This window comes from Orcinus orca, chromosome 15, assembly GCF_937001465.1.
Source record: "Orcinus orca chromosome 15, mOrcOrc1.1, whole genome shotgun sequence".
Lineage (NCBI taxonomy): Eukaryota > Metazoa > Chordata > Mammalia > Artiodactyla > Delphinidae > Orcinus > Orcinus orca.
In genome coordinates this window covers 88,515,777-88,539,370 of record NC_064573.1, presented here as the reverse complement: position 1 = coordinate 88,539,370, position 23,594 = coordinate 88,515,777, and the positions used below count along the sequence as shown (strand labels likewise).

Sequence of the window (23,594 nt, the reverse complement as noted above, 5' to 3'; positions counted from 1 at the left end):
GGGGACGGAAGTGACGCGGCTGCTGTCAAGGTCTGGCACCCGGTGAACCCCTGGAGGACTGAGCTCCCAGCCTTGCCCCGAACCTGACCTCCAAACTCCAGCTGCTGCTGCAGGACATGGGGGGGCGGGGCGTGTAGTCTGAGAAAGGAGGTGACGGGAGAAGGGTAGGCCGTGACAAACCATCAGTAACAGCAGCCCAACAACTCCAGAGGTTTATTTCCTTAAATTGATGTTACACAACTTAACGCAAGGGGTGGGGGTGGGGGCGGGTGACACAAACGTCTTGTAAGGTAGACCAAGGGTGGAGAGCTGTGCTGTGGAGGACAGGCTGGGTGGGCGGCGCTCACCCCACAGCCCGGAGGTCACCCGCGGACAGAGCCCAAGGGGCCCCTCCCACAGCGCCGGCCCCCCAGAGGCCCCGGTTCCAGCCAACCGTAAAGCAATAAATACGGACATTTTCTGCGCAGGAGGAGAAGCTCAAGCCACCGGTGAGGAGACAGAAACGAGTCCCAGGGCTGCTCTTCTTCTGGGTCCAAGCACAGAGGCAAGATTTCAAGTATCGCAAGAGAGAAACGCGTGGGGTCCTTGCCTGGGCCTGTGGTGAAACCTCAGCACCGGGGGTGCTGGGCTGGGGCGGCTCCTTCTGCATCCTTGAGGACACGTTCGAGAGGAGCTAGGCAGAGCCGGGCAGACCAGAAAAGGGACCCCCCGAGCCTGGAAGGTGGCCTCCCCGCCGGCCCCCCATGGCAGCCAGGACCTGGTGAGGGGACAGAGAGCTTGACATCAAAACCTCCTGTGAGAGCTGGACAGGTAGGTTTACGCACAAAAGCAGTCCTCAGCTGCCCGCGGTCTTCAGGCAGGGAGCAAGGGCAGGGGTAGGGCCGCCCTACAGGCGGGAGGGCGGACGGCCACGCGCAGACCACACGCGCCCAGCGCCACCGGCCCCCGGGGTCTCAGCATCGCTGCCGAGGCTGCCCCGATCCTGCCCCCGTCCTTTAGGAACAAAACGTCAACTCATACGAGTTTTCTTCTTTTAAAAAAAAAGAAAAATGAAAAAGAGCTGCAGGAGATAAGACACATCTTAGGAGTTAAGTGTGAAAGACAGCAACAGCGTCCGTGCTGGGTTTTGGAAGCTCGGTGCTTCGTACTGTCCGTCCCTAAAAGAACATTTAAATACGACGGCGGCTTCGCCTCGAGAGCAACCCGGGCGCAGGCACAGCACACGCGCTCGCGGAGCTGTCTGCACACGGACGTGTGATTACGGGTGTGCACACGCGCCTGGTGGTGCAACAGCTGGGCCCAGTCGCCTGCATAAAGTGCTGGGTGATCACAAAGCTGGGTGGTGGTCTCGGGGCAGGGAGGGGTGGGAGCCAGGAGGACACACCTTTTGCTGGGTGGATCCGCTGGGCAGGCCTGGCGGCTTTGGCTTGAGTGGGCATCACGGTCTCAGGGCCTCTGCTTGTCCTCAGCGAGACAGCCCTGGGGTCTGGGCGGGGCGGGGGCTGCCCACGCATCCCCACCTGCCATCGAGGCAGCCGGGAGAGCAGTTCAGATCGCCGGCTGGGCGGGGAGTTCTGCCCGTCAGCCAGGCCAGGGGACTGGCCTACGTCGAGGTTCTGTGCGGGGCCTCCAGCGCCCTGAAGTCCACGGCCGCGGAGCCCAGGAGACAGAGACGCAGCCTGAGGCCTGGCTCCAGACGCTGGGTGGGGAGCCACGGTCCTTTCCCCAGCACCAGCGAGTGGTGTCACGGCCGTGGGCTTGTCCCTTCGAGTCCGGCCAGCTGCTCCCCACCCCATGGATCGGCAGTGAAGGTCCAGGCCCCTTGGGCACCATGGGCCGGGCCTCCAGGAGGTCAGGCACAGATGCCGGTCAGCAGGGCCGAGAGTCTCCGCTCGATGCACAGCTTGCCTGGAGCGAGGGAGGGAGGGGGGGCGGGCACCACGGTGAGCGGGCAGCGGCTGCCCCCTCCCGCCCCCGCTCCCAGGGGCCCAGCAGACACTGACACTTGGCGATGTTCTCCACGTCTGCCTGGTCCGAGAGGATCTGCTGCAGTCCCTCCATGAGCAGCAGGGCCTTGTGGTAGCGCTGGACACAGTCCTCCCGGCGGTGGAACATCTCGTCCAGGGCGGCCGACTGCACCTGCCGGGTGAGGGCGGAGGCTGGGCCCAGCTGCCTTCCACAGAGACGGGGGACCCAGGGCTGACGGCCGCACGAGCCACGGGGCAGCACGCTGTGGGCGCCGCCGGGTCACGCGCAGGCAGCCGGGGTTACAGGGCAGGCGACCGGCCACCCGCACCGGGCAGAGCACTCCCTCGGTCCCAGTCATGTCAGTGATGGTCACCCCTGGGGGAGGGGAGCTCGGGGACGAGGAGGCCGACTGTTCCCGAACGTCTCTTCGGGCTGTGTTTTTACTGCACGAGTGAATTTTCTCGAAAACAGGCACTGCCTCAGAAGCAGCGCTTTTTGGGCACAAGGACCCCAAAGCGACAGACGCAGAGCACTGGGCAGGGCCCCTCCCAGCCCCTCCTGCCTTCACGCCACAGCTCCCAGCTGGGCTGCCTGCGTTGGTTCCCTCTAGAGAAGAAGGAACCAACTCACCTGCTAAGAGCCTTGAAAACCAGGTTCCCCATTTCCCAGGTAAGGAACCTGAGTTTCAGGGAGGGACACGTCTGGGCCGTGGAGCCTCACAGCGAGGCGGAAGCCCAGGTGAGCTCCCGGCTCCCCACCAGGGCTGGAGGGGCCCGGGTGACATTTGCTGGCTGAGGGGACAGAGTAGTGGAACTTCCCACCCCGGGAGTGATGCCCCTGAAATCCGGCGGAGCTGTGGCCGTCAACCCGCCCCTGCCGGCCCCTCAGCCCGCTCTCCCCGCCCGGCCCCACGTGGCCCCGCCCGGCGTACCGTCTGCACCGCGTGGCTAAAGATGAGCTTCTCAGCGGCGACGCTCTGGATGCGGTCTAGGAGCCGCTGCTTGTCTAGGAAGAAGCGCTGCAGCCGCAGGCTCAGGCCTTGGCAGGACACCACACTCGTCTTGTACAGCTCGTTCAGCTTCCGCACCACTGTGGGAGGCGCCCCGGCAGCTCAGGCCGGCCCCCAGCAAGGGAACCCACGCGACCAGCCGGCAAAAGCCCCTCACTCCGTCCCCGGGGCGCTGTCCGACCCCACCTCCTAGGTGCTCTGCTCAGCAACTCACGCTGCGCCTTCCCGCCCCAGGCCCATGGGGGCCCTGCCGCAGGGCCTTTGCACCTGCCCCCCACCCCCACTATCCCTCCCCGGGCTGGGCCTGCACCAGGGAACCTCCACAGGAAGGCCTCCCTCGTCACCTCTTCCTCGCTGACCTTCTCCCAGAGATAGCTATCCCTCCCTCCCCGACTCCCTCAGGGTCTCATGCCCCGAACGCTGCTGCTGCTGCCGCTGCCGCCGCCGCCACCGGCCAAGGCTGCCCTCACCCTGCTTCACGGTGGACGACAGGCAGAGCTTGCCGGCCCGGATCTGGTCGATGGCGGTCTGCAGGCCCGAGGAGAGGAGCTCGGCCGCCTTCAGGTAGAGCACCAGCTGCTCCGCGAAGCTGGAGGGCGGCAAGGACGCGTCAGGGGCGGAGGCCGCACCCCCGCTGCCTCCCCGCGGGGCCCCGCTGGGCACACGCACCTCCACTCGCGGCTCAGCAGGCTGATCCGGTCGGCCACCACGCTCTCCTGCAGCTGGTACTCGGGCCCCCCGGCCGCCTCGCTGGCACTGCCCTTCAGGGCCGCGATCTCCAGGACGTGCTGGACAAAGTCGAGCGTGAAGCGCAGGCTGTGCAGGATCTCCGTGTGCTCTTGCTGGGGAGACGGGGCCACTGAGGGACGCTCCTCGGCACCGCCACCAGCCCTGCCCGGACGCCACGCTGGGCCAGGCGCCTGCCCCCGCCCGGCCCTCACCTCCATGAGGGTCTCCTCGGGCAGGTCGGGGGCCTCGAAGGTCACAGCCCCCTCCAGGTTGGCGGCAACGGGGTCGGCAAAGCTGCGGCAGTGGCCGGGGGCGGGTACCTCGAGGGGGGCCTCGCCGTAGGCCCCGGGCGCCAGGTGACGGGCGGAGGAGGAGCCTGCCGAGCCGAGGGGGCTGGAGGGGCCCCCTGTGGGGAGAGGGCCGGCCGCCCTCCCCATCAGGCCTCCGCCACTCTGACACAGAGCCGGTCCCCACCCGCTCCACTCCTGCCCCTCTGCGAGCAGGCGCCCCAGCGGAGGCCTCACCCCTCCCGGGCCCCCGCCCACTGCAGGGGCACCCCGGAGTCCAGGGCCGGGGCTTCAGGGGCCTGGCTGTGGGAGCCGTGCCCCCGAGCCTCCAAGGAGGACCCTCCCAGGGCCTCGCGTGAGAGTAGCGCCTGGCTCAGCTCCTGACTCTACAGCGAGGGCCCCTCCCGCTTCCCGATGGACGGTGTGGGCTGCTGATCCGCCGCAGCCGCGAGGCCAGCAACGGTCCTCACCTGAGAACACGGTGGCACGGGGGCCCTGGGGCGGCGTGGTCCCGCCGGGGGGCGAGCCCACCGTGAACACCACGGGGGAAGGGCTGCCGGCGCCCCCCGCACGGGCTCCCGGGTGCAGGTTCCCTCCGAAGCCAGCAGACGGCCCTGAGAGAGCAAGAGGAGGGGCTCAGGGTCTTCCCGCCGCGGGCGCCCCCACTCCCCAGAATGCTCTCCGGCGGCCCCCCACGCACCAGTCTCCATGGGCTTTTCCTGCAGGCTGTCCACGCTGCCTGAGTCAGGGGCCTGCGTCCCAAAGGCAGCCTTAAGGAGCAGATCCGTGAGGCGGCCGGCGCTGAGGGACCTGCAGGGTGAAGGGTGGTGAACACGTGCCCTGCGCCACCCAGGGGATCCAGAGACCCAGGCACCAGGCCACCCGCTGCCCAGGGCCAGTCCCCCGGCCCCCCCAGGCAGGGTCTGGGGGCCCCGCAGCCTGGTCAGCATGCCCAGCCCGTCCCGACTGTGCTGGCCACCCGGTCCTCCCACCCACCCCGGGCAGTTACTGTCACCCATTGAACAGACGCACAAACTGAGGCTCAGAAGGGGTTGAAGAGGGAGTGAGGTGCCCGCAGACAGCAGGCAGGGCTGGGCCTCTCCTCCCGCAGGCCACGTCGGGGGAGTCCCCACCCACTCACCTGCCAAAGGAGCCCTTGGCGTCCTCGGTGGGCCGCAGGCCGGGGCCCAGCTGCTGCCCCTGGAAGGGCCCCGCCTCGGAGAGGTCAGGCAGCGTCCGGTTCCGAGGCGGCGTCATCACCACGCCCTGCCGGGCCAGGAGAGTCAGCAAGTTCTGGGAGCTGGGGGTCTTGGTGAAGTCGAACGCGGGCACGGCCTAGGAGGGGCAGGTTAAGTGCTGAGAACGACCCGCCACGGTGACATTAACATCTCAACGGGGTCAGCAGCGCTGGTCTGAGCCTGCAGGGCCCCATGCCGCAAAACCCCAAACTTCCACGATCCAGGTCTTCACAGCAAAGGTGTGAAGGCTGACTCCACCCTGTGCTGGAGGACAGTGACACACGCAGACGCACGCGTCCAACACAGGCCATGCACGTGTGCACCTATGCCCGCACAGAGACACCACGAGGTAGCTGCAGGTTCTGGCCCCATTTCACAGACAGGAAGACTGAGGCAAGCGATGAGCTAAGTAATGTGCCCATGGTGGCAGCCTGGGTTCTCTGGGGCTCTGGATGCTGGGCCAGGGTCGGGACGCTTCCGGTCAAGGGCCAGAGAGCAGGTGTTTTGGCTTTGGGAGCCAGTCTTCGTCACGGGGACGTGGCCACCCCACACGTGAACGGGGAGACACAGATCCAGCCACCAGCCAGTGCAAGAGGTCTCAGCACAGAGGGCAGGCGCTGCTATGCTGGAGCACACCAGCCCTGCCTCTGGCTTCCGGGGCCCCTCAGGTCCTGTGGGAATCCCGCCAGACACAAAGCCCGGCGGCCCGAGCACATACAGAGCCACTCCCACCCACCCCCCTGGAGGCCCGCGGCCCTGTTACCTTGGTCGGGGAGCCCAGAATAGGGGGCAGGGGGTTCCGCTGCAGGAAGTCGGGCAGCTTGGGCGAGCCGCGCAGGGGCCGGCAGGACTGCAGCCCATGGGAGGGCTGCGGGGGGCTGGCTTGCGGGTGGCCGAACGCCACGCCCAGCGGGTCCGTGGGGGGCTTGGGCAGCTTGGGACGCACCACACGCAGGTCGGACAGGTTCGGGGCACTGTGCAGGCGGCAGCCCAGCCCGGCGCTGTGGGGAGAGTGCTCAGGTGCGGAGGAGCCTAGGGCGGGACAGGACGGGCCCAATCACAGCTGTCCCGAGGACTGCCTGGACCTGCCCACACGACCAACCAGGACAGTGTACAGAGACCCCCACGCCTGCTCAGGATTCCCTACGCTCCACTGCGCACCTGAGGAAACAGGCACAGAGGAGCTGAGACACCTGCGTGAGGTCACACAGTATGGCGGGGTCGGGGTGGGATCTGAGCCCCACAGTGGGCCTCCATAAGCTGAAGGCTTAAGCTTGTTTAAATAGTCTCACAGAGTTTCCTGCCTTCTTTTAACGCGTAAGAAATGACGGTTGTGAACCAGGAAAACGGCCACTATCCCAAGGAGCGACAGACCAGCCCAGGGAGGTCAGCCCAGCTCCTCCGCCCCTCCCCAGCTCCACCTGCACACCCACTGGGCCGGAGCTGCACCTACCTGGACGAGGGGACCTGCCACCCCGCATCTCGGCTGCTTGGGGGGAGGGCGCCCCGCTCCAGCCTGGCCGCTCGGGGATGGTTCCGACTTGGGGGCAAGAGGGGTTGCCAAGGTCAATGTGGGACAGAGAGTGAGTCCCTCCCCCGCCCCCCGCGTGGAGACTCCCAGTCCCAGCTCCGAGGCTGGGTCCACCAGTGGCGTGCAGGCTTACCCTGGGGAGACGGCGTGTAGGGCCGGCCCCCACCCAGGGAGAACTTCCTGGACAGGGCAGCTCCGTGCTCGGTGTGAGACGGGGGTGACAGGCTGGCCCGTGCAAAGCCCAGCGGGCTGGTGCTGCCTGACCTGCGGATGGCAGAGGACCTGCGGACGCAAGCAGGCACAGGGTGTGAGGGCCCCAGCCACGCCCGGCCAGGGCCACCAGCATGCCACGTGTCTGTCCCCCTCCGTTCAAGTAACGGGCCTCACCAGCAGCCACAACCCGGTGGGAGCCGCCAGTCCCTGCCAGGGCAACCCCCAACCCACAGGGGTTTCTGTGAATTACAAAAAAAGGTGCCCTCTCCTCTTCCGAAACTTACAAAAATCGAAGTCAGTTTTGTGGACACAAGACACTTCACTGACATCTACCAGAAAGCCGTCACGGTACAGCTTGAGTGCCAGTATGTCCACAGGGCGGTGGCGCTGACGGTCGCGCAGTGTGCAGTCTGCACAGCCGTGCGTGTGAGATGGCCCCGCACCATCCAAGTGGGCTGCGTGGGGCCCTCACTACAGTCCTCTAGGATGTGCCTGGCCATGGGGGGCCCGTGCACTCACCGCGCCACCTGGTACTGGGTGGGCGACTGAAGGCTCTGCCTGGCCACTGGGGGCCCCGTGCACTCACCGCGCCGCCTGGTACTGGGTGGGCGACTGAAGGCTCTGCTCAATGCGCTGGTAGTTATGCACCTGAGTGGGGACTGGGATGGGGGCCGAGGCCCCGCACCTGCTGCTGGAGGATGCCCCGGCCCGGCTGTGTGGGGAGAGAGGTTGGGGTCACCGCGGCTGGGGCGCTGGGCTGAACCCCAGGCCCTAACATCCCGGGGCAGAGGCCACTCCGGGCCACCTGCTTCCTTGTTTCTGCACACGGCCAGCACTGCTTCCCTGGTACCCCATGCCCCCCACTCTCTGCACCCAGGTGGCTTCTGGCTGGGACCAGCCAGTAGCGAGGTTGGGCCAGCTCCTGCTGGCACTGGGAGTCACTGCCCGCTTCACCCCACAAGCTCGGGAGGGGCGGAGGGAGCGACGACACTGGTCTCTGGTGGTTCCGGTAACCACCCCTGGGCCCCAAGCCCACCCTGCATCCCTTCCACCACAATCCCTTCCTTCTGCCGGACCACCCACAGGGCCCTGGCACCCTGCCGGGGCTGAATGAAGGCAGGGCCTCTGGACACAACCGCTTCCTGCAGGATACGACTGGGGCTGGGGCACTGTGATGCTGCCTGTGCCCCGGGCCCCGCTTACCCTGAGGGGCTGAGGGAGCTGCTGCAGGGCGGGGAAGGAGACGGGGTCCGGCCGCGGCTCTCCAGGCCAGCAGAGGCCGCCAGCGAGCTCCTGGCGGGGACAGGGCGGACGGCAGGGCCTCACATTCAGGCCAAACCAGCGCAGACCCTGGCCCCTCCTTGGGACTCCGTCCTGCACTGGGCACAGCAGACTCGGCACTTCCCAAACTGTCTGGCCCAGGCAGGTCAGGGGACAGCCTGAGAGCAGGCGTCGCCCTCCCCGCAGAGCCGGCGGGTCTCGGGCTGGGGGCTTACCCGCTGCACATCAGGCTGTCCGGTGGCGGCTTGGCACCGACCGCCTCGGCCACCAGGTCACCTGTGGATGGGACACGGGTGAGGCTGGGCCCAGGCACCTCTTCCTGGGCGGGCCCAGGCCACGGCGAGCCCAGCACTCTCCCGTCCCCGCTCCTGTCGCTCGCGCTGACACCCCCCTTTGCCTGTCTGGACCTCACGGCACTCGGAGACGCTGGTACCCTCCCCACACACCAGCCTTCAGCGAACCCCAGGCTGGGTGTCCACACCTCCCAATCTGGGCCTCACTCCTCCTCCAGGACCGCTGGGTCCCCACCTTCCCGCTGCCCTCCTTGAGCTGCCGGTGGCTGGGTACAGGGCCTCTCCTCCCCTGCGAAGCCAAGCCAACAGGCTCAGGGTGGCCCGTCGGACACCTGGGCCCGCTCCCACGCGGCCCCGGCCCGGGAGTCTCAGGGCGGCCAAGGCCGTGAGGGAAGTACCAGCAGCCGGGGTCGCGAGGGGAACTGAGGGCCCGAGAACAGGGCTCTGCGGGGTGGGCGGGGGCAGCAGCTCCCCCCTCGGAGCAGGCGCCCCGGACGCTCCGCGGCGGGCAGGACTCAGCTCTGACTCTCTGGCCAGGCTGATCTGGGGTAGAAACTTCCAGAAGCCCCTTCTTAGGGGTTCCGTCTGGCATGTCTGCAGCGATCTCCCTGCCCACCCCTGCCTGGTGGCCCCCTGACCTGGAAACTGGGCCGGGACCATGACGAAGTCATCAGTGTCACAGGACGAGTCCTTGCTGCTGCCGCCCGAGTCCCGGGAGCCCTGCAGGAAGCCGGCGGCCTCGGCCGGGGAGGTCAGGGTCTTCTGGAGCTGCTGCTGCATCTCCCCCAGGGACTGGGGGTCAGAGGGGAGGCCGCTGAGACCCGGCCCCAGGGCCTGGGTGAAGGGGACCATGGGGACGAGGCAGAGGCTCTGCACGTTCTCCTCCCCCAGGCCGCTGCTTCTCCGGTGACCTCCCCACAGGAGCGGTCACCTCACGGAGCCCCCTGCTGCCCAGCACGAGGAACCGCTTGGCCCCCAAAGGCTCCAGAGGCCCCATGTCAAGCGACTCCCCCCCTGCCCCCCGTGGCCCTGCACAGCGCTCGGGAGGTGGGGCGTCTGGAAGGTCCACCTTCGGGCGTGAGCGAGCCTGGCCCTGGCCCCCGCCTGGCAAGACGGACGGACAGACAGACGGCCCAAGGGAGGTTCAAGCCCCAGTGCCCCCGCCCCCGAGCACAACCTCGGCAGACCTCACCCCAGCCCTGTGCTGGGGACGTGGGCTGCGGGGCGGGTGGGCTCCCAGGACACGGGGCCCCCACCCGTGGCCACCCGCGCGCCCGTGCACATGCAGGCGCGGAGCTGACACGGTGCTGAAGAGACCGACGGGACACAGGGACCCTGAAACAGGCCTCCACCCGCTTCTAACTCCGCCACATTCACAAGCAGAACGTTTCTGAGTCTGGTGTGATGAGACCAGACGACACAGCAGAAGGCGCGAGCTGGGGCGGGGCGGGAGCCCGACGAGGTTCCTGCGGACGCCCGCACGCCCTGAAGCCGAGGCGACAGGAGCCCGCCGCCCGCCGCCCTGCACGTGACTCACCGGTGGGGAGGCCAGGTGTGAGGTGGAGCTGCTGCTGGAGCTGCTGCCGGACCCCGAGCTTGGGTACGAGGGCACGGGCACGGGCGGGGCTGCCAGAGGGCGCGGATCAGCACCCGTCAGCATGGGATGCTCCGCTCCCACCCTGCCCATGTCAACCCCACGCCGAGCACAGCTGCCGGCTCGGGACCCGCCCCGCCCCAGAGGAACCCAGGGACCGGGAGGGGACCTGTGCGAGGGCCTGCCCTCACCTCTCCAATCCCACCGCACCAAGTCAGCTGAGCTCGAGCCCACCCCCTGGCCTCTGGGGCCCCTGGGGACCACAGGCTGGAGGAGGGCTGAGGAGCTGGTAGCCCCCAACCTCCCGGGGTGGGGCTGGCAGCCCACAGGGAGAAGGGGGGGGGCATGGGAGTGCTGAGACCCTCAGGGGACTCACACTTCTTCACAGCGGCACTGGAGTCAAGGAAGGGGTGATGGAAAAACTCATCTGCAGGAGAGGGATGGGCCCGGGCTCAGGAGGGGTGAGGCCAGGCCCCACCGTCCCCGGGGCCCTGTCCCCGCTGCCGCACTCCAGCAACGGAGGGAGGCAGAGTCCCAGCTGGTGCCCCCAGCGCGGCCCAGGCCCGGATCCAGCCACCCTGCCCACGGTTTTCCCAGCAGTGCTGCCCATTGCAAAACCGGGGATTTATCTCCGCTGCTGGGAAAGGAGCTGCGGGCCCCGGGAAAAGCCACTCACTGCCGCCACAGGGCCCCTGGGAGTGGGGTGTGCAGGACGTGGGGGGCAGGGGTGCAAGCCCGAGGGCCCTGACCCCCCAGGCCTGTCGGGCGAGGTGGCGGGCCAGCCAGGGGGTGCTCACCGAAGTCCATGCGGTCTCTGTGGTTGCGCTGAAGCAGAGACAGGAGCAGCTGTCTCAGCGGGGCCGAGGTCTCCCGGGGGATGCTGGGGGCACAGGACACGACGTTGACAGGGCAGCCTGCCCGGGGGCGGGGGGGCGGGGTGTCTGTGTCTGGCGGGAGGGGCACTCACGGGGGGACCAGCGTCTTGTTCTTCTCATAGAAGAGGCGGAGGTCCTGGGGGCTGCTGGCCTGGAAGTGAGGGCCAGGGGGCCAGGCGTGAGTATCCCTGCTGCTCTCAGCCACTAGCCGCTCAGAGCCTCTGTCTCCCGAGAGGCCCCTGGTCCAGCACGGCCAGCCTGTCTGTCCAAACACTGAGCACCCTCGCATGCTTCCAAGGAAGGGGGCCCCCTCCCCCCCCACCAGGCTGTGGAACCACGGGGACCACACAGGGGGGCCAGGGGGGCCCAGAGCAAGGATGCTGGCTGGGCCCCCTTCCCACCTGGTGCGGGTGCATCCTGGGTATCTGGTGTGACCGGTCATGTGCTTCTTAAAATTAAAATGTGGTCCGTGCACCCCACCCCAGCAAAGGGCCCCAGAACAAGCTCGCCCCCCAAGTGGGCCCCGCCCACACGCCTGTTCACGTGTCACGCGCTCAGCACTGCTGTGTGCCAGGCACTGTTCAAGGCTCGGGGGGTACAGCCAAGAGCAAGACAGCCCCTGCCTTCCCAAGGCCAACATGCCAGCGGGGGACGGCCCTCCGCTAGTCGCTTGCTCACGTGCAGGAAACGGCAGGCAGGGAGGTACGGGGAGCGGGGATGGGGGCAGCCTAGGTCACCGGGCAGGCAGAGGGCGCTTTGGGGCAAGCTGGCGACAGCGGAGAGCTGCCGGGTCAGCCCACGAGGCCAGCACGGGACGCAAGGGCCTGCGACACAGGCTCGGGGCCCTGGACCCTTTGGGGTCCAGCACACGGCAGGCCACTGCCTTCCAAATGCAGGGTGTACCCCAGAGCTTGGGGTCCTCGTACCAATCTGGTGGGTCACGCCAGCCCTGGAATGGGCAGGAGGGAGGCCACGAAACTTGGTTCAGACACACATGTGGACACGCACAGGTACGCCCCAGAGCCAGTGGAGGCTCCGGCCTCGGCCCTGAAGTGACTGCACAGGGGGGAGCTGGGCGGCCACGGCATGCCGGCAAGGGGAGGCTGCAGGGCTGAGCGCGCCACACCCCCTGCCGGGGCCTCACCTGGAAGGGCGCCTTCCCTGTCAGGCACTGGTACACGATGGTGCCGATGCTCCACAGGTCCGCCTTCCCGTCGTAGTGCTGGGACATGATGACCTCGGGGGCCTGCGGGGTACAGTGCGTCGGCGCGACGGCAAGGACGGACGCTGAGCGCGCGCTGCGCAAAGTCTGGCTCCAGCCAGGTGCCAGCCAATCATAACACACGCCAGCCGAACGCCACAGATGTGGCGGGAAACGGTACAGCCACGACGGCTGCCACCCAAAGTGAGGCCACAGGATGGACACGGGAGGGAACCCCACCGCGGACCCCCCTTCCAACAGGCCACCTACCATGTACATGGGGGAGCCGCAGAGCGTGGCCGCCATCATGTTGCTCTGCAGGTACCGGGCAAAGCCGAAGTCGGCTGCAGGCAAGGAGAGGCGTGAGAGGGGTGGCCGCGGCCCCCGGGCCTCCGCCGGTCTCCCCGGGCCCCGGCCGCCATCTCACCGATCTTGACCCGGATGTTGCTGGGGGTGGCACGGCGCCCACCAGGGTTGGACAGCAGGAGGTTCTGGGGCTTCAGGTCCCGGTGGATGATGCCCTTGCTGTGCAGTAGCCGCACGGCACCGGCGATCTGCTGCAGGAAGAGCCGGATGGTGTCCTCGCTCAGCGTCCGCATGGCTGAGGGGAGACGGGCTCCGTGGGGCGCAGCTCGCCCGGGCGCCCCGGGCCAGCGGCCTCCCGCCCCGCATGGCTCCCGCGCCCCTCCCTGCGGCCTCCAGGCCCGTCGGCCACGCTGTCTGACCCTGAGCTGCCCCGTGTCCGCTCCCAGCCTGCGAGCCCCGCGGTGCTGCCCAGCACACCCCGCCCCTTCTCAGCTGAGGGCCGCTTCTCAGCAGCTCCCTCTACCCGCTGCCCAGGGCATGCACCACGGCCAGCGGCTGTGCGATGAGCCCCAGGCCCGGCCTCAACGGTGGTCCCCCACCCGCGCCAGGACCCTGCGAAGGCCCGCCCCCTGAGGAGAGCCGGACCCCACCGGGGCCCAGGACAGGTCTGGCCCCCGCAGAGCAGCCGACCGGCGACCGGGACCCTGCCGGGCACCACATCCACAGCGGGCCGCACGGGGCCCCGCTCAAGAGTGACCTTGCAGACCACGTCTGCCCTGAGAAGCCATCCCTCGTGGCTCTGACGCAGCATGTGTCCCCAGCGGGGCTCCGCTCCCCCGTGCATCTTTCCCAGCAGGCGCCAGGGGGATGGGAGCCTCCGCCATCACCATCAGGCCCAGGAGAGCTCGTTCAGGCCAGGCCCCCTCTCAGAACGGGTCAGGTGAGCCTCGCGGGCAGCCCGTCCCGCCGCACGTGTCCACTCACTGTGCAGGTAATCGGCCAGATCGCCGCCGTTACAGTACTGCAAGAGACCGCCACATGCCTCGGTCAGCGGCCAGGGCACCCCGCCCGCCGTGCCCGGGTCTCCCACCACCCCACCCCTGGGCGCTGCTCCCTGGGCACTCGGTGCCGTCTCCAGCCTGGGCAGGCGTCCCCCGCAATCCGTGCTTGAGGAGGTCAATGGGGGTGCTCGCCGGTGAGGCGGCCCGAAGCCCACGGACATGAAAACAACTTCTCACCGCAAGGTGACAAGGGGCCTGAGAGCCGAGAGGGCCCAGCCTCCCCGTCCTCACAGCTGGCCTCCAGGACTCACCTCCATGACCAGGTAGACGGAATTGGCCATTTCCTGCAGGACACAGAAGAGGCAGTGAGAGGTGGGCAGCGGCACGCCCTGCCCCCCAGTCTGGCAGCCGTCTGGGAAGACTGGCTTGGCCCCAGCGTGACCCAGGCACCCGGCACCTGCAGCTGCCCGCAACACACTGCCTGCGCTCAGGCAGGAGAGGCCACTGAGCGTGGACACTGGCTGGCCGGGCAGCCCTGGGGCCTGTCATGCCAGGGCTTAGCCAGTTCGTTAGTGGCCAGGAGATGAGGAGGTCTGAGAGCCAAGTGGGCTTGAGTGACCAGAGAAGCAGCCAATCAGATCACTCCATCTGTCAAGTCTGGGGAAGGGGCTGAGGACCCAGGAGAGGTGTCAGGGGTGGAGCAAGGACCCCGCCTCCCAGGGGCAGCCCTCAGCAACCCAGGTCTCCATCAGGGTCAGGGTCAGGGTCAGCCCTGGCCCGGAGGTTCTGACAGGGCTCAGCTTGCTGTTCTATGAGTGCTGAGTCCTGGCCACGTAGAAGCACCTAGTGGGGGACCCAGGCCCCCAAGAAGGGACACAGCGAGGGTGTGAGGGCCTGACTCTCAGGCCACGGAAACTGCTCCTGGCTCTGGAACCAAAGATGCCAGCAGCATTATAGGTTGGCGCCGCCAGCCCACTGCCGGCCAGCTTCCGGCTCAGCCCTTGGCCACCCATGGCCTCGGGCTGCCACCAGCATCCACAGCTCGGTCCACGACAGCAAGACTGCGGAGCCCGTTGCTCAGGCCAGCGCACAGACGCCTTCCCGCACTCACGGCCCTGGCGTCCGTCTAGGAGGGGCCCCTGAGATCCCCAGGTCACAGATGAGGAAACTGAGCCCAGCGAAGCCAAGTCAGCCAGGCAGGCGGGGTCCTGACCGCTCTGCTCTCCTGCAGACAGTCCCCTCCCCTCCTTCCCAGGCGGGGTCTTCCCTAACGGAGGGGCCCTGCCAGCCAGGAGCAAGTCCCCAAGCCCCTTCAGCACCAGTACACTGCTGGGCCCTGCGGACCGGGAACAGCCCCTCCCCGCCGCCCAGAACGCACCGAGTCCCCATTCCCCACCCGCTGCTCACGGGCAGCTCCAGCTTCTAACCCCCAGGGGCAAGGGGGCAAGTGCGTGCGCTGGCCCCGGAGCTCTCAAGGCATGCGGGGAGCCCCGAGGGAAGCCTGGGTGGAGGAGGGAGGTGGCTGCAGGAGGGTCATTTCTCAGCGGCCTTTGGGGGAGGGCACCCGAGGCCCAGACAGACTTGATCCCCAGCAGCGGGCCACCACCCCGACCTGGCAGGACAGAGGACCCCTGATCAGTCACCCTACCCCCAGGAGGTTGGGCCTGGGCTCAGACCCACACCAGTAGAACACAAAGCCACTGAGTGACACCCCAGGTGTAAATATCAGCCCCCTGAAACAAGAGAAGACCCCTACGGGACTGCCCTGGTGGCGCAGTGGTTGAGAATCCACCTGCCAATGCAGGGGACACGGGTTCAAGCCCTGGTCCGGGAAGATCGCACATGCCACAGAGCAACTGAGCCCGTGAGCCACAACTACTGAGCCCACGCGCCACAGCTACCTCCGAAGCCTGCACGCCTAGAGCCCGTGCTCCGCAACAAGAGAAGCCACCACAGTGAGAAGCCCGCGTGCGGCAATGAAGACCCAACACAGCCAAAAAAAGTAAATAAAAAAGATACATTTATATCCAAAACAAAAGAGAAGCCCCCATGCCTCCAGAGCTCCCCCAACAGAGGGGCTGTGCGTCCGGGACAGGGACGCCCCGGGGAGCAGGGCTGAGAGGTGGACACTGACAGCTCCGGGGGCTGGCTGGGCCGCGTGCCCCACCCTGCTTCCCCAGGCCCTCACTCAGCGGCGTGTCCGCAGGGATGCAGAAGCCTTCCCAAGTGCCCAGCCGGGCTCCTCTGGGAGGGGGCGGGCTCCGCCCACCAAAGCAGGCCCTCCCTCCCACCCCCGCCCCCCCCACCCAGGAGAGAGGTGGGAGCTGCCTCAGCCCAGCACGCAGGCCCCGCCCTCCCAGGCCAGCTGTGGGGAGAGATAATGCAGGGAGAAAGTCCCCGGTCACGCCGCACCCACGACTGCGGCCAACCCCGGCGGGGTTGGCAATGGGGACAGAGGGGTACCAGGAGGAGGGAGATCCCAACAGAGGGAGGCTCTGAGAGCCGGGTGCAGAGCCAGAGGCTCCCAGGCAGAGGGGCCAGAGATGAGGACCCACAACTAACCCAGGAGATAGAACAGCCACTCCCCGTGACACCCAGGCCACCTGTTCCCTCGCCTGCCGTCACCCTGACCACGGCCACCTCTGGGGACATGCTTAACAGGCTCCCGAATTCACCCGCCAGGGAGCAGCCTTGTCTGGAGTGGCCCAGAGGTGCCACACCGCTAGAGGGGCAGCGCAGGGTGGGGCCCAGGCACCCCCAGCTCTCGGCTGTCCTCCCGACGGGACCCCTGCTCCCCAGGAAAGCCTCCGATGACCGACCGAGCCAGGACGGGCAGGGCCGGATGACAAGGACAGGAGACAGTGCAGCCTCCACGCTCCCGAGGGTCCCCGGGCAGCCACCCAGGGCTGGCAGAACCGTGGCTGGATGGACAAGGGGCCTGCCAGCTGGGAGGTGAGTCCCGCGCAGCCTGGACCCCAAGACCTCCTGCCCCAGAAAGGAGGTGCCTGTGCATCAGTGACAGCACACTGCCCTTTGTGCCCAGGAACCCACGGGACCCCCGCACAGGACCCCGAAACCCGCTCCAGCTGGGGGCGCTTCCAAACACCAGGCCAGACGCCCTCCTTCCCGCGGGGCCACCCCACGGGGCCCGCCGCCCACTGGCTCAGGGCTCCTAGCCCTCCCCGCTGCCCGACACCCTGGACCCCCGAGACCTCCCTGAAGCCTTCCTGGTGCCCTCGGCGAGCTCTCAGTGAGCAAAGACCAGGGGCTCTGGGGCCCCTCTTCTCCCCCGATCTCTGTCCCTTCACCCCGTGGGTCACCCAGCAGAGACCGAGCGTGTTGCCCGCAGGCCCTACTGTGCACAGAGCCCAGAGGTTCAGGGCCTGAGGGGGAGAGCACAGCAGGGCTAGGCCGGGGGAGTCGTGCCCACCTCCCCTCACCACGTGGGATTCGGGGTCCCCCACTGCCCTGGCTTCGGAAGGCCCCTTCCCCGCCCGCAGCATCAGCTTGTGAGGCGCCAACCCCATGGGCCGGCACGAGCCTCGGCCACGCCTGCAGCGCCCCCAGTGTGGCAGTCTCCGGGACGGCTGCGTGCCTGGGCCCCCCTGAGGAAGCCGGCTCTCCAGGCTCCCCGGGGGGGCCGTCAGCACGGCCTCGGTGGCACTGCTGGTCTGCCCCTGGCAGCCTGCTGCCCACCCAAGACCCGGAGAGGTCACGCCTCGGCCCTCCTCCCCCTGAGCTAAATTTGGTCTCCACGAGCTCCCCCAGGCTGGGGGACCAAGCGGACTGCAGACAGCAGGCCGCCTCCTCTGGGGTCGGTCCAGACTCGGCCTGGACACTCGAAAGGACCAGGACTGCTTCCTGGGGCTGTGGCAGCCGCCGAGCCAGAGGGCTCCCCTCCTGGGGGAGGCGGATGAGGGAGCTTCTGGTCGCGCTCTTGGCCCCAGGAGTCCATCATGTTCTTAATGCAAAACCACCAACACGGCCGAGGTGCCGGCCCACCGGGCCTCCAGCCTGCAGGGAGCACAGCGGGGCCACCCCCATCCCACCAGTCCCCCCGGCGCAACCTGAGGAGCGGGCAGGTCCCATCGACGTCCCAGCCGACTTAAGGGGAGGAAACGGGCACAGACAGGCCCTGTGATTCTGCCTGGCATCCGGGCACCAGAGTCCTGGCCGCTCCACCGTGCGTGCGGCCCCCAAGGAAGGGGGCCGTGAACGCTGACCTGCACACCTCGAGAGGACAGGCGAAGCCCTGAAGGCGGGATGAAGCGGCACCCTCTCCGTCTCTCAGTGGCGCGCCCACAGGCCCTGGGGACCAGGCCGGCCCGGGTGTCGGGGCCAGGTGTCCCAAGCAGCCTGGCACGGGCGCCCGGGCACGCAGGAGGCCGCCCTGCCTCCACAGGGTGCTAAGGTGCTTTGCTTAAGAGGATCCCAGCTCCCGGGCTCGGCCAAGCCTGCTCTGTCTGGTGATCCTGGGCTGGGCCTGGTGGGCTGGTGGGCAGGTGGGCGGGCGGGCACTGGCCTAGTTAACCCCTTGGAGTGGGCCGTCCTGGCTCCAGAAGGAGGCAAAAGCCACAGCCAGGGCCGGAGCACAGCCACCCGCCCATGGGAGCCGCGGCACTCCCCGCCCCCAGGCTGGGCTCTCCTGGACAGCGCCCAGACGGGAAGGGATGCCCAGCCCCACCCTGAGGAGGAAGCCCACCCTTCCTCAGGGAGCCTCCTTCAGCTTCCATTGTGTGCCTGTGGCTCCTGGGGGCTGGGGAGCCGGGGGGAGGCCAGCTGCCCTCCGCAGACCCCTTTTTCCCACACTCCGGGCCTGCCCCTGACTCGGGAGAAGCAGGGGACACTTCCAGAACGGAAAACACAGGATCGACGAGTCCCTGCCCAGGCCCACCAAGCCCACCTGGGTCACGACAAAGCAAGGCCAGAGGGTGGCACTGTCCTGAGTGACCCCACAGCGAGGCGGGCCTGCCCCTTGACTGAGGTGTCCGCCCACCCAGGGCCACTACGGGTGGCTCTGTCGGCCAGGCCGGGAAGTGAGTCACCCAGCGGTGGGGACCAGCTGGACGGCGTGCTGCCCTCAGGAAGGCCCCCGTCCCAGGGCGCACGCTGGGCAGGGGTGTCCCCTGACCCCTGTGATGGCCACTCTCCCCAGAAAGAGCACACCCAACCACGGCCCAGCAGGCGAGGGCAAGACCCAGAGCCAGCCGTCTGCCCCTCAAGGAAAGGAAAGGCCAGGGGCTCCCGCTGCCTGCCCACATGTCTGTGGGCCACAGAGCAGAGCACCACCCCAGAGGCCTCCCCCACGCACGCACAGCAGCCTGACAACGGTCACTATTCCGTATGGCCACGAAACAAAACCACCTCAACAGACAAGAAGCAACCTGAGGAGGAATATTTGCAACCTATCACGGAAGGGCTTTCCTTAATATATAAAGAGTTCCCACCAACCAATATTTATATAGCACTTACTAACTAACAAGTACAGATCTAAACACTTAACATACATAGACTCAAGCTGTCATCACAACCACCGTACGACATAGATGTACTGTTATCATCTCCCATTTTCTGGGTAACACTGAGGCACCAGGAGGCTGAGTAACCTGCCCAAGGTCACACAGGTAAGTAAATGGGTGAGTTGGGCTCAGAAAGGCAGGAGGGCGCAGGGCCCAGGCTGTTAACCACAGTGCCATCCAACCTCGGTAATCACAAGACCCACAGGAGCACATCCCTGGGTAGGAGGCATTCCTGGTGTTCACGTGCACACAGAGCGATGCTGAGCCTCCCCCAAAGTGAACAACAGAACCATAAGAGATGTCATTTTCCACCTCTCAGGCAGGCCAAGATGGAAGTCTGATAACCGACCTCCTGGCAAGGATGTGGGGAGACAGGCGCTCCTGCCAGCAGCACTGCTGTGCGCACGGTCCATCCTCTATGGACCACAATCTGGCAACTGTTCCAAACTAAAATACACATCCTCTTATTTCTAGGAATCCACCCTGTGGACACACAGTCATGGCAAAGGTGAACCCAGGAGAGTCACCGCCACACTGCTGACATGTCAGAATCCCAGAATAACCCCATGTCCCACCAGTGGGGGACAGGTGAGGTCAGCTGTGGAATATAGGGCCACGGAACACCACACAGCTGCAAATAACACCACAGTCACAGTCGTAGCGACGCCAGCACACACAGTGCTAACTAGGACCAGTTTCAACCAAACAACTCCAGACTCTCTGTTTTACAGAGAAAGACATGGACGCACAGACGGATTAAGACACTTGTTCCAGGACACACAGCTCGTTTAAGTGGCAGAGCCAGGACTGGAACTAGGTCACCTCGCTTCAGAGTCTGGACTCTGAAGCTTGCAGAAAGAATGGGGGATAATTTTCTTGGGAGGAGAGGGGTGTCACTTCTCACATATGGATTGAGTTCATGTGGAGTGACACAGACCTTCTCAAAGACACACACTTAAGTGAAAAATGCCACAGTAGAACTGTAGATGGTGTGGCAGCAAAGAGGTACGTGAGGATGTGTCACTGTCCCCAGAGAGACCCTCTGGGGGAGATGGGGCTCATTGGGCCAGGGATGGTAGGGTCACCTTTTTCCACGTCCCTTTTGTACTGTTTCTTCATTTTTTTTTTTTAAGCCAAATCATTAACTGTTTTTAAAAGCCATGATTTCCTGGGTCCCATGTGTGTCTCAGACAAGTGTCTAAGGACTTGGGGAGCCACCCCACACCCCAAAGGCTGAGAGCACAGGGCCCCCGCGGGGGGGGCCTGCAAGGGAGAGGCTGGCTGGCCTTAAGCACTTCCTCTGCACAAGGGAAGCCACAGCACTGCAAGCCCTGGAGGAAGTGGCACTGCCCACAACCAGGTGTGTGGCCCAGCCAGGATGGGAAGGAGGGCGCGCAGAGGCAGGGGCAGGGGACAGGGAAGGGTGGGAGAGGAGGAGGGGGAAGGGGGCCGCCCTCTTGGCCCCAGAACACAGCTTCCAGGCACTTCCTGTCGCTGTCACATTGGACCTGGGCCCTCCCCAAGTCACCTCATGTCATGCCACAGCCCCCAAGGCCGCAGCCCGCTCTGAAGCGGGAGGGAGAGGACAGGGAAGGAGGGAGGAGGCCACCAAAACACAGACAGCCAGGCTGGGAACTTCCCCTCAGCCAGGGGCTGGTCCCGTGGCCTCAGTAAACAGGTTTCAAAACCATTAGTCAGCACTTCGGCCCTCAGATCTGCTGCCTCAGGTTCCTGGTCCCCAAACTGGGTCTCCAGGGTCCCAGACCTGGGCCGAGGCCGGGCCCCCCCCACCGCCAGGCCTGGGGGCCCGGGGTCACTGGGGGAAACAGGCCGCGGTCTTCTGGGCCAGCTAGGCCTGAGATGGCCTCATCAGCCGGGCACCCGCCTCCCTCCTGCCCGGGTGGCTGGCCCCAGCTGCCGGCAAGAAGGAATCTCCCTTAGCCCCGCCCCTCCCCCAGTCTGACACAGGGAGACAGTGGCCAATGCCAGGCCGCTGGGGTAATGTCAACAAACAATCCGCTGGCCCAGACAGGTGGTCCAGGCCGGCAGGGCTGCCCTGAGCCTGCGCTGGGGACAGGACTCACCGTCGCGGCCGCTGGGCCAGACACCCCCGAGGGCCACGCTGTAGCCAGACCTCCCTCGGTGGACCTGCGCTGGCGCCCCTTGCACTCAGGTGGCGGGGGAAGGTGGGAGCTCTCCCAACACGCCCAGAGGAAACCCAGGCCCAAGAACTGGGCTGAGGGTGGGGTCTCCAAGGTCCCAGCAGGCCTCCGACGCCCATCCACACAGGGGGGTGCCCAGCTCCTTCCCCCAGTACGAGACGCTAGCCTGGAAGAGTCCACTCCTGGCCAGGGTCTCCAGCACTTGGCTGGACTGGGACTTAAGTCAGCGGGGCCTGAGGCTGTACTGGGGCCGGTGGGGGCGGGGGCGGAGGGGAGCACAGCCCGTCCCCACCAAGACGGCGCCGGCAGCCTTACCTGGAAGTCATACAACGCCACGATGTTTTCATGTTTCAATTCCTAGGACAGAAAGCCAGGTTTCCTGTGAGCGGAGCGCCCTCGCCCATCACCCGCTCCCCCTGCTGCTGAGGCCAGCTCACCTTGAGGATCTTGATCTCCTTCCCCAGGAGAGTCTGCGACTTGGCCAGGTTCTTCTTGTTAATGCACTTGACAGCGACCTCCAGGTCGTGTTTCTGAAAACCAAGCGCGGGTGTCCCTCAGGGGCGGGGAACCCGGGAACGCCTTGAAGGCCTTGCCCAGGCCAAGCGCCCAGCAGGTCCCTGGAGATGAGGGGGTCAGGAGTGCATGTGAGGGGGACGTGGGGTCCCGGGGCTGTGGGGTGAGACGAGGGGCGCCCGGCTGTGTTCATGTGGGGTCCCCGGCAGGATGAGGGGGCCTCTGGGGTGTGGAGGTGGGGATGGGGGTGGCCGGCGGTGGGGATGACGGGGGGGGGGTGGTCCCTGGAGCGGGGGATGGGGAGAGGGACCCCGGGGCGGGGGGGCCGCCCTCGCCGGCGCTCTGTCCGGGCCGGCCGGTCCCTCACCTCGCGGTGGCGCCCCTTGAAGACCACGGCGAAGGCGCCATGCCCAATCAGGTCTTTGCGCGAGAACTCGAACTTGCCCACGGTCTCCAGGCCGCCGCGGCCGGACTCCATGGCGCGGGCCGGGCCAGGCAGGCCGGGGCTCAGGCGACGGCACGGGCCGGGGGCGGTGGGCAGGGGGCGCGCCCCATCGGGTAGCCCGGGCTGCGGACGCGATCCGACTCCAACCCAGTCTTGACCTGGGCTCCGACCCTAGCTCAGGATCCAGCTCGGGCTCCGGCCCGGAGACAAAAGAACCGCGGCCGCCGGGCCCGGGAGCCTGAGACGCCGGCGCAAGCGCACAGAGTGCCGGGCGGGGCGGAGCCTGGGGGCTAGCCTGGCTGGGGCGGGGCGGGGCCTGCCGGGCGGCCGCGCTCAGTGGGTGGTGGCGTTGGCGGTGGGGCGGGGCCTGTTGGGGCGGGACCAGATGGTTGGGGCGGGGTCAGTAGCAGGCCCGCCTCCTTGGGAATGACAGGGGAGCTGCAAGCCTGGGCATGAGCCAACGGTCGCCCTCCAACCAGTTCTGCTGCAGCCTTACACTACATCCCTGGTCTGCGCATCTGGGGGGCGCACATGTGCCATAGCCGCCATTAATACCTGGGACGTGGCCTGTGTACCCCAGGGCTGGAGATTGGATAGAATAAATTCTTAGAAAGGGAACGACTGCGTTGCAGGTTATGCATTTAAAATTGCGCTCGATAGTTACAAACTGTCCCCCAAACTGCACCAAACCTAAGAAATAGCCCACAAGTCCTAAGGTTAGGTAAATCCTGGTGCATCCTTTCTATGGAATAATACACAGCAGATTCTTAGAGGCAGAGATGCTCAGATAAAAAGTGCTCCAAGGGACTTCCCTGGTGGTGCAGTGGTTGAGAATCCGCCTGCCAATGCAGGGAACACGGATTCAAACCCTGGTCCCGGAAGATCCCATATGCGTCAGAGCAACTAAGCCCATGCACCACAAATACTGAACCTGCACTGTAGAGCCCACGAGCCACAACTACTGAAGCCCACGCGCCTAGAGCCCATACTCCGCAACAAGAGAAGCCACCGCAATGAGAAACCTGCGCACCGCAACGAAGAGTAGCCCCCACTCGCCACAACTAGAGAAAGGCCGCGCACAGCAACGAAGATCCAGTGCAGCCAAAAATAAATAAATAAATTAATTAATTAAAAAATAAAGAAAGTCACTGGAGAGAGAGGTGTGTATACCATACCTACATGTGTATATAGTTTTATGTATGTATATACATATATAGGGTTCCTAGTACTATACTATGTATGCATATATAGTACATTGGGTAATTATAACAGCTAACCCATTGCTTACCATGTACCAGGCAGTAGTCTTTCCATGTATTAATTTATTCCTCACAATGATCCCATGAAGTACTTGCTATTTTATCCCTATTTTACAGATGAGAAAATTGAGGCCCAGAGAAGTTAGGTAAAAAAGTCACACAGCCAGGGC

The 23,594-nt window shown here is 66.1% G+C and overlaps 1 protein-coding gene and 1 long non-coding RNA gene across 4 annotated transcripts; one reads left to right on the top strand and one right to left on the bottom strand.

The window, feature by feature from the left end:
• Positions 1–196: 196 nt before the first annotated feature.
• ULK1 (unc-51 like autophagy activating kinase 1) lies at positions 197–22,431 on the bottom strand. 3 transcript variants are annotated; one of them, XM_049698647.1, is made up of 28 exons: positions 22,088–22,431; positions 21,645–21,824; positions 21,523–21,564; positions 13,838–13,870; positions 13,510–13,546; positions 12,647–12,820; positions 12,490–12,563; positions 12,163–12,264; positions 11,111–11,169; positions 10,941–11,023; positions 10,520–10,570; positions 10,087–10,175; positions 9,188–9,341; positions 8,472–8,532; positions 8,179–8,268; positions 7,562–7,687; positions 6,896–7,044; positions 6,685–6,771; positions 5,995–6,263; positions 5,135–5,328; positions 4,694–4,803; positions 4,464–4,607; positions 3,919–4,112; positions 3,647–3,819; positions 3,448–3,566; positions 2,900–3,057; positions 2,004–2,139; positions 197–1,908 (listed from the first exon to the last, which is right to left on the bottom strand). In XM_049698647.1, exons 4-28 carry the CDS (start codon positions 13,865–13,867, stop codon positions 1,853–1,855), a joined length of 2,919 nt encoding a protein of 972 aa, XP_049554604.1. In that variant the 5' UTR covers positions 13,868–13,870; positions 21,523–21,564; positions 21,645–21,824; positions 22,088–22,431; the 3' UTR covers positions 197–1,852. The 3 variants fall into 3 exon arrangements, with proteins under 3 accessions (XP_049554604.1, XP_004276677.1, XP_049554605.1); XM_004276629.4 differs by having other exon boundaries at positions 21,645–21,737; XM_049698648.1 differs by lacking the exons at positions 13,838–13,870; positions 21,523–21,564; positions 21,645–21,824; positions 22,088–22,431 and having other exon boundaries at positions 13,413–13,546.
• LOC117203978 (uncharacterized) lies at positions 20,814–23,301 on the top strand. The gene is made up of 3 exons (XR_004486958.2): positions 20,814–21,231; positions 21,569–21,692; positions 23,017–23,301. It is a non-coding gene; the product is annotated as an uncharacterized LOC117203978 (long non-coding RNA).
• The last annotated feature ends 293 nt before the right edge of the window (positions 23,302–23,594 follow it).

Bases quoted from the DNA above. Each gene is read 5' to 3' on its own strand.
- ULK1 (XM_004276629.4), bottom strand. From the start codon at position 22,198: ATGGAGTCCGGCCGCGGCGGCCTGGAGACCGTGGGCAAGTTCGAGTTC. The intron at 21,565-21,644 runs GTGAGCTGGCCT...TTTCTGTCCTAG, and splicing joins AGGAGATCAAGATCCTCAAG to GAATTGAAACATGAAAACAT. The intron at 7,688-8,178 runs GTAAGCGGGGCC...CTCCCCACACAG, and splicing joins AGCTCCCTCAGCCCCTCAGG to CCGGGCCGGGGCATCCTCCA.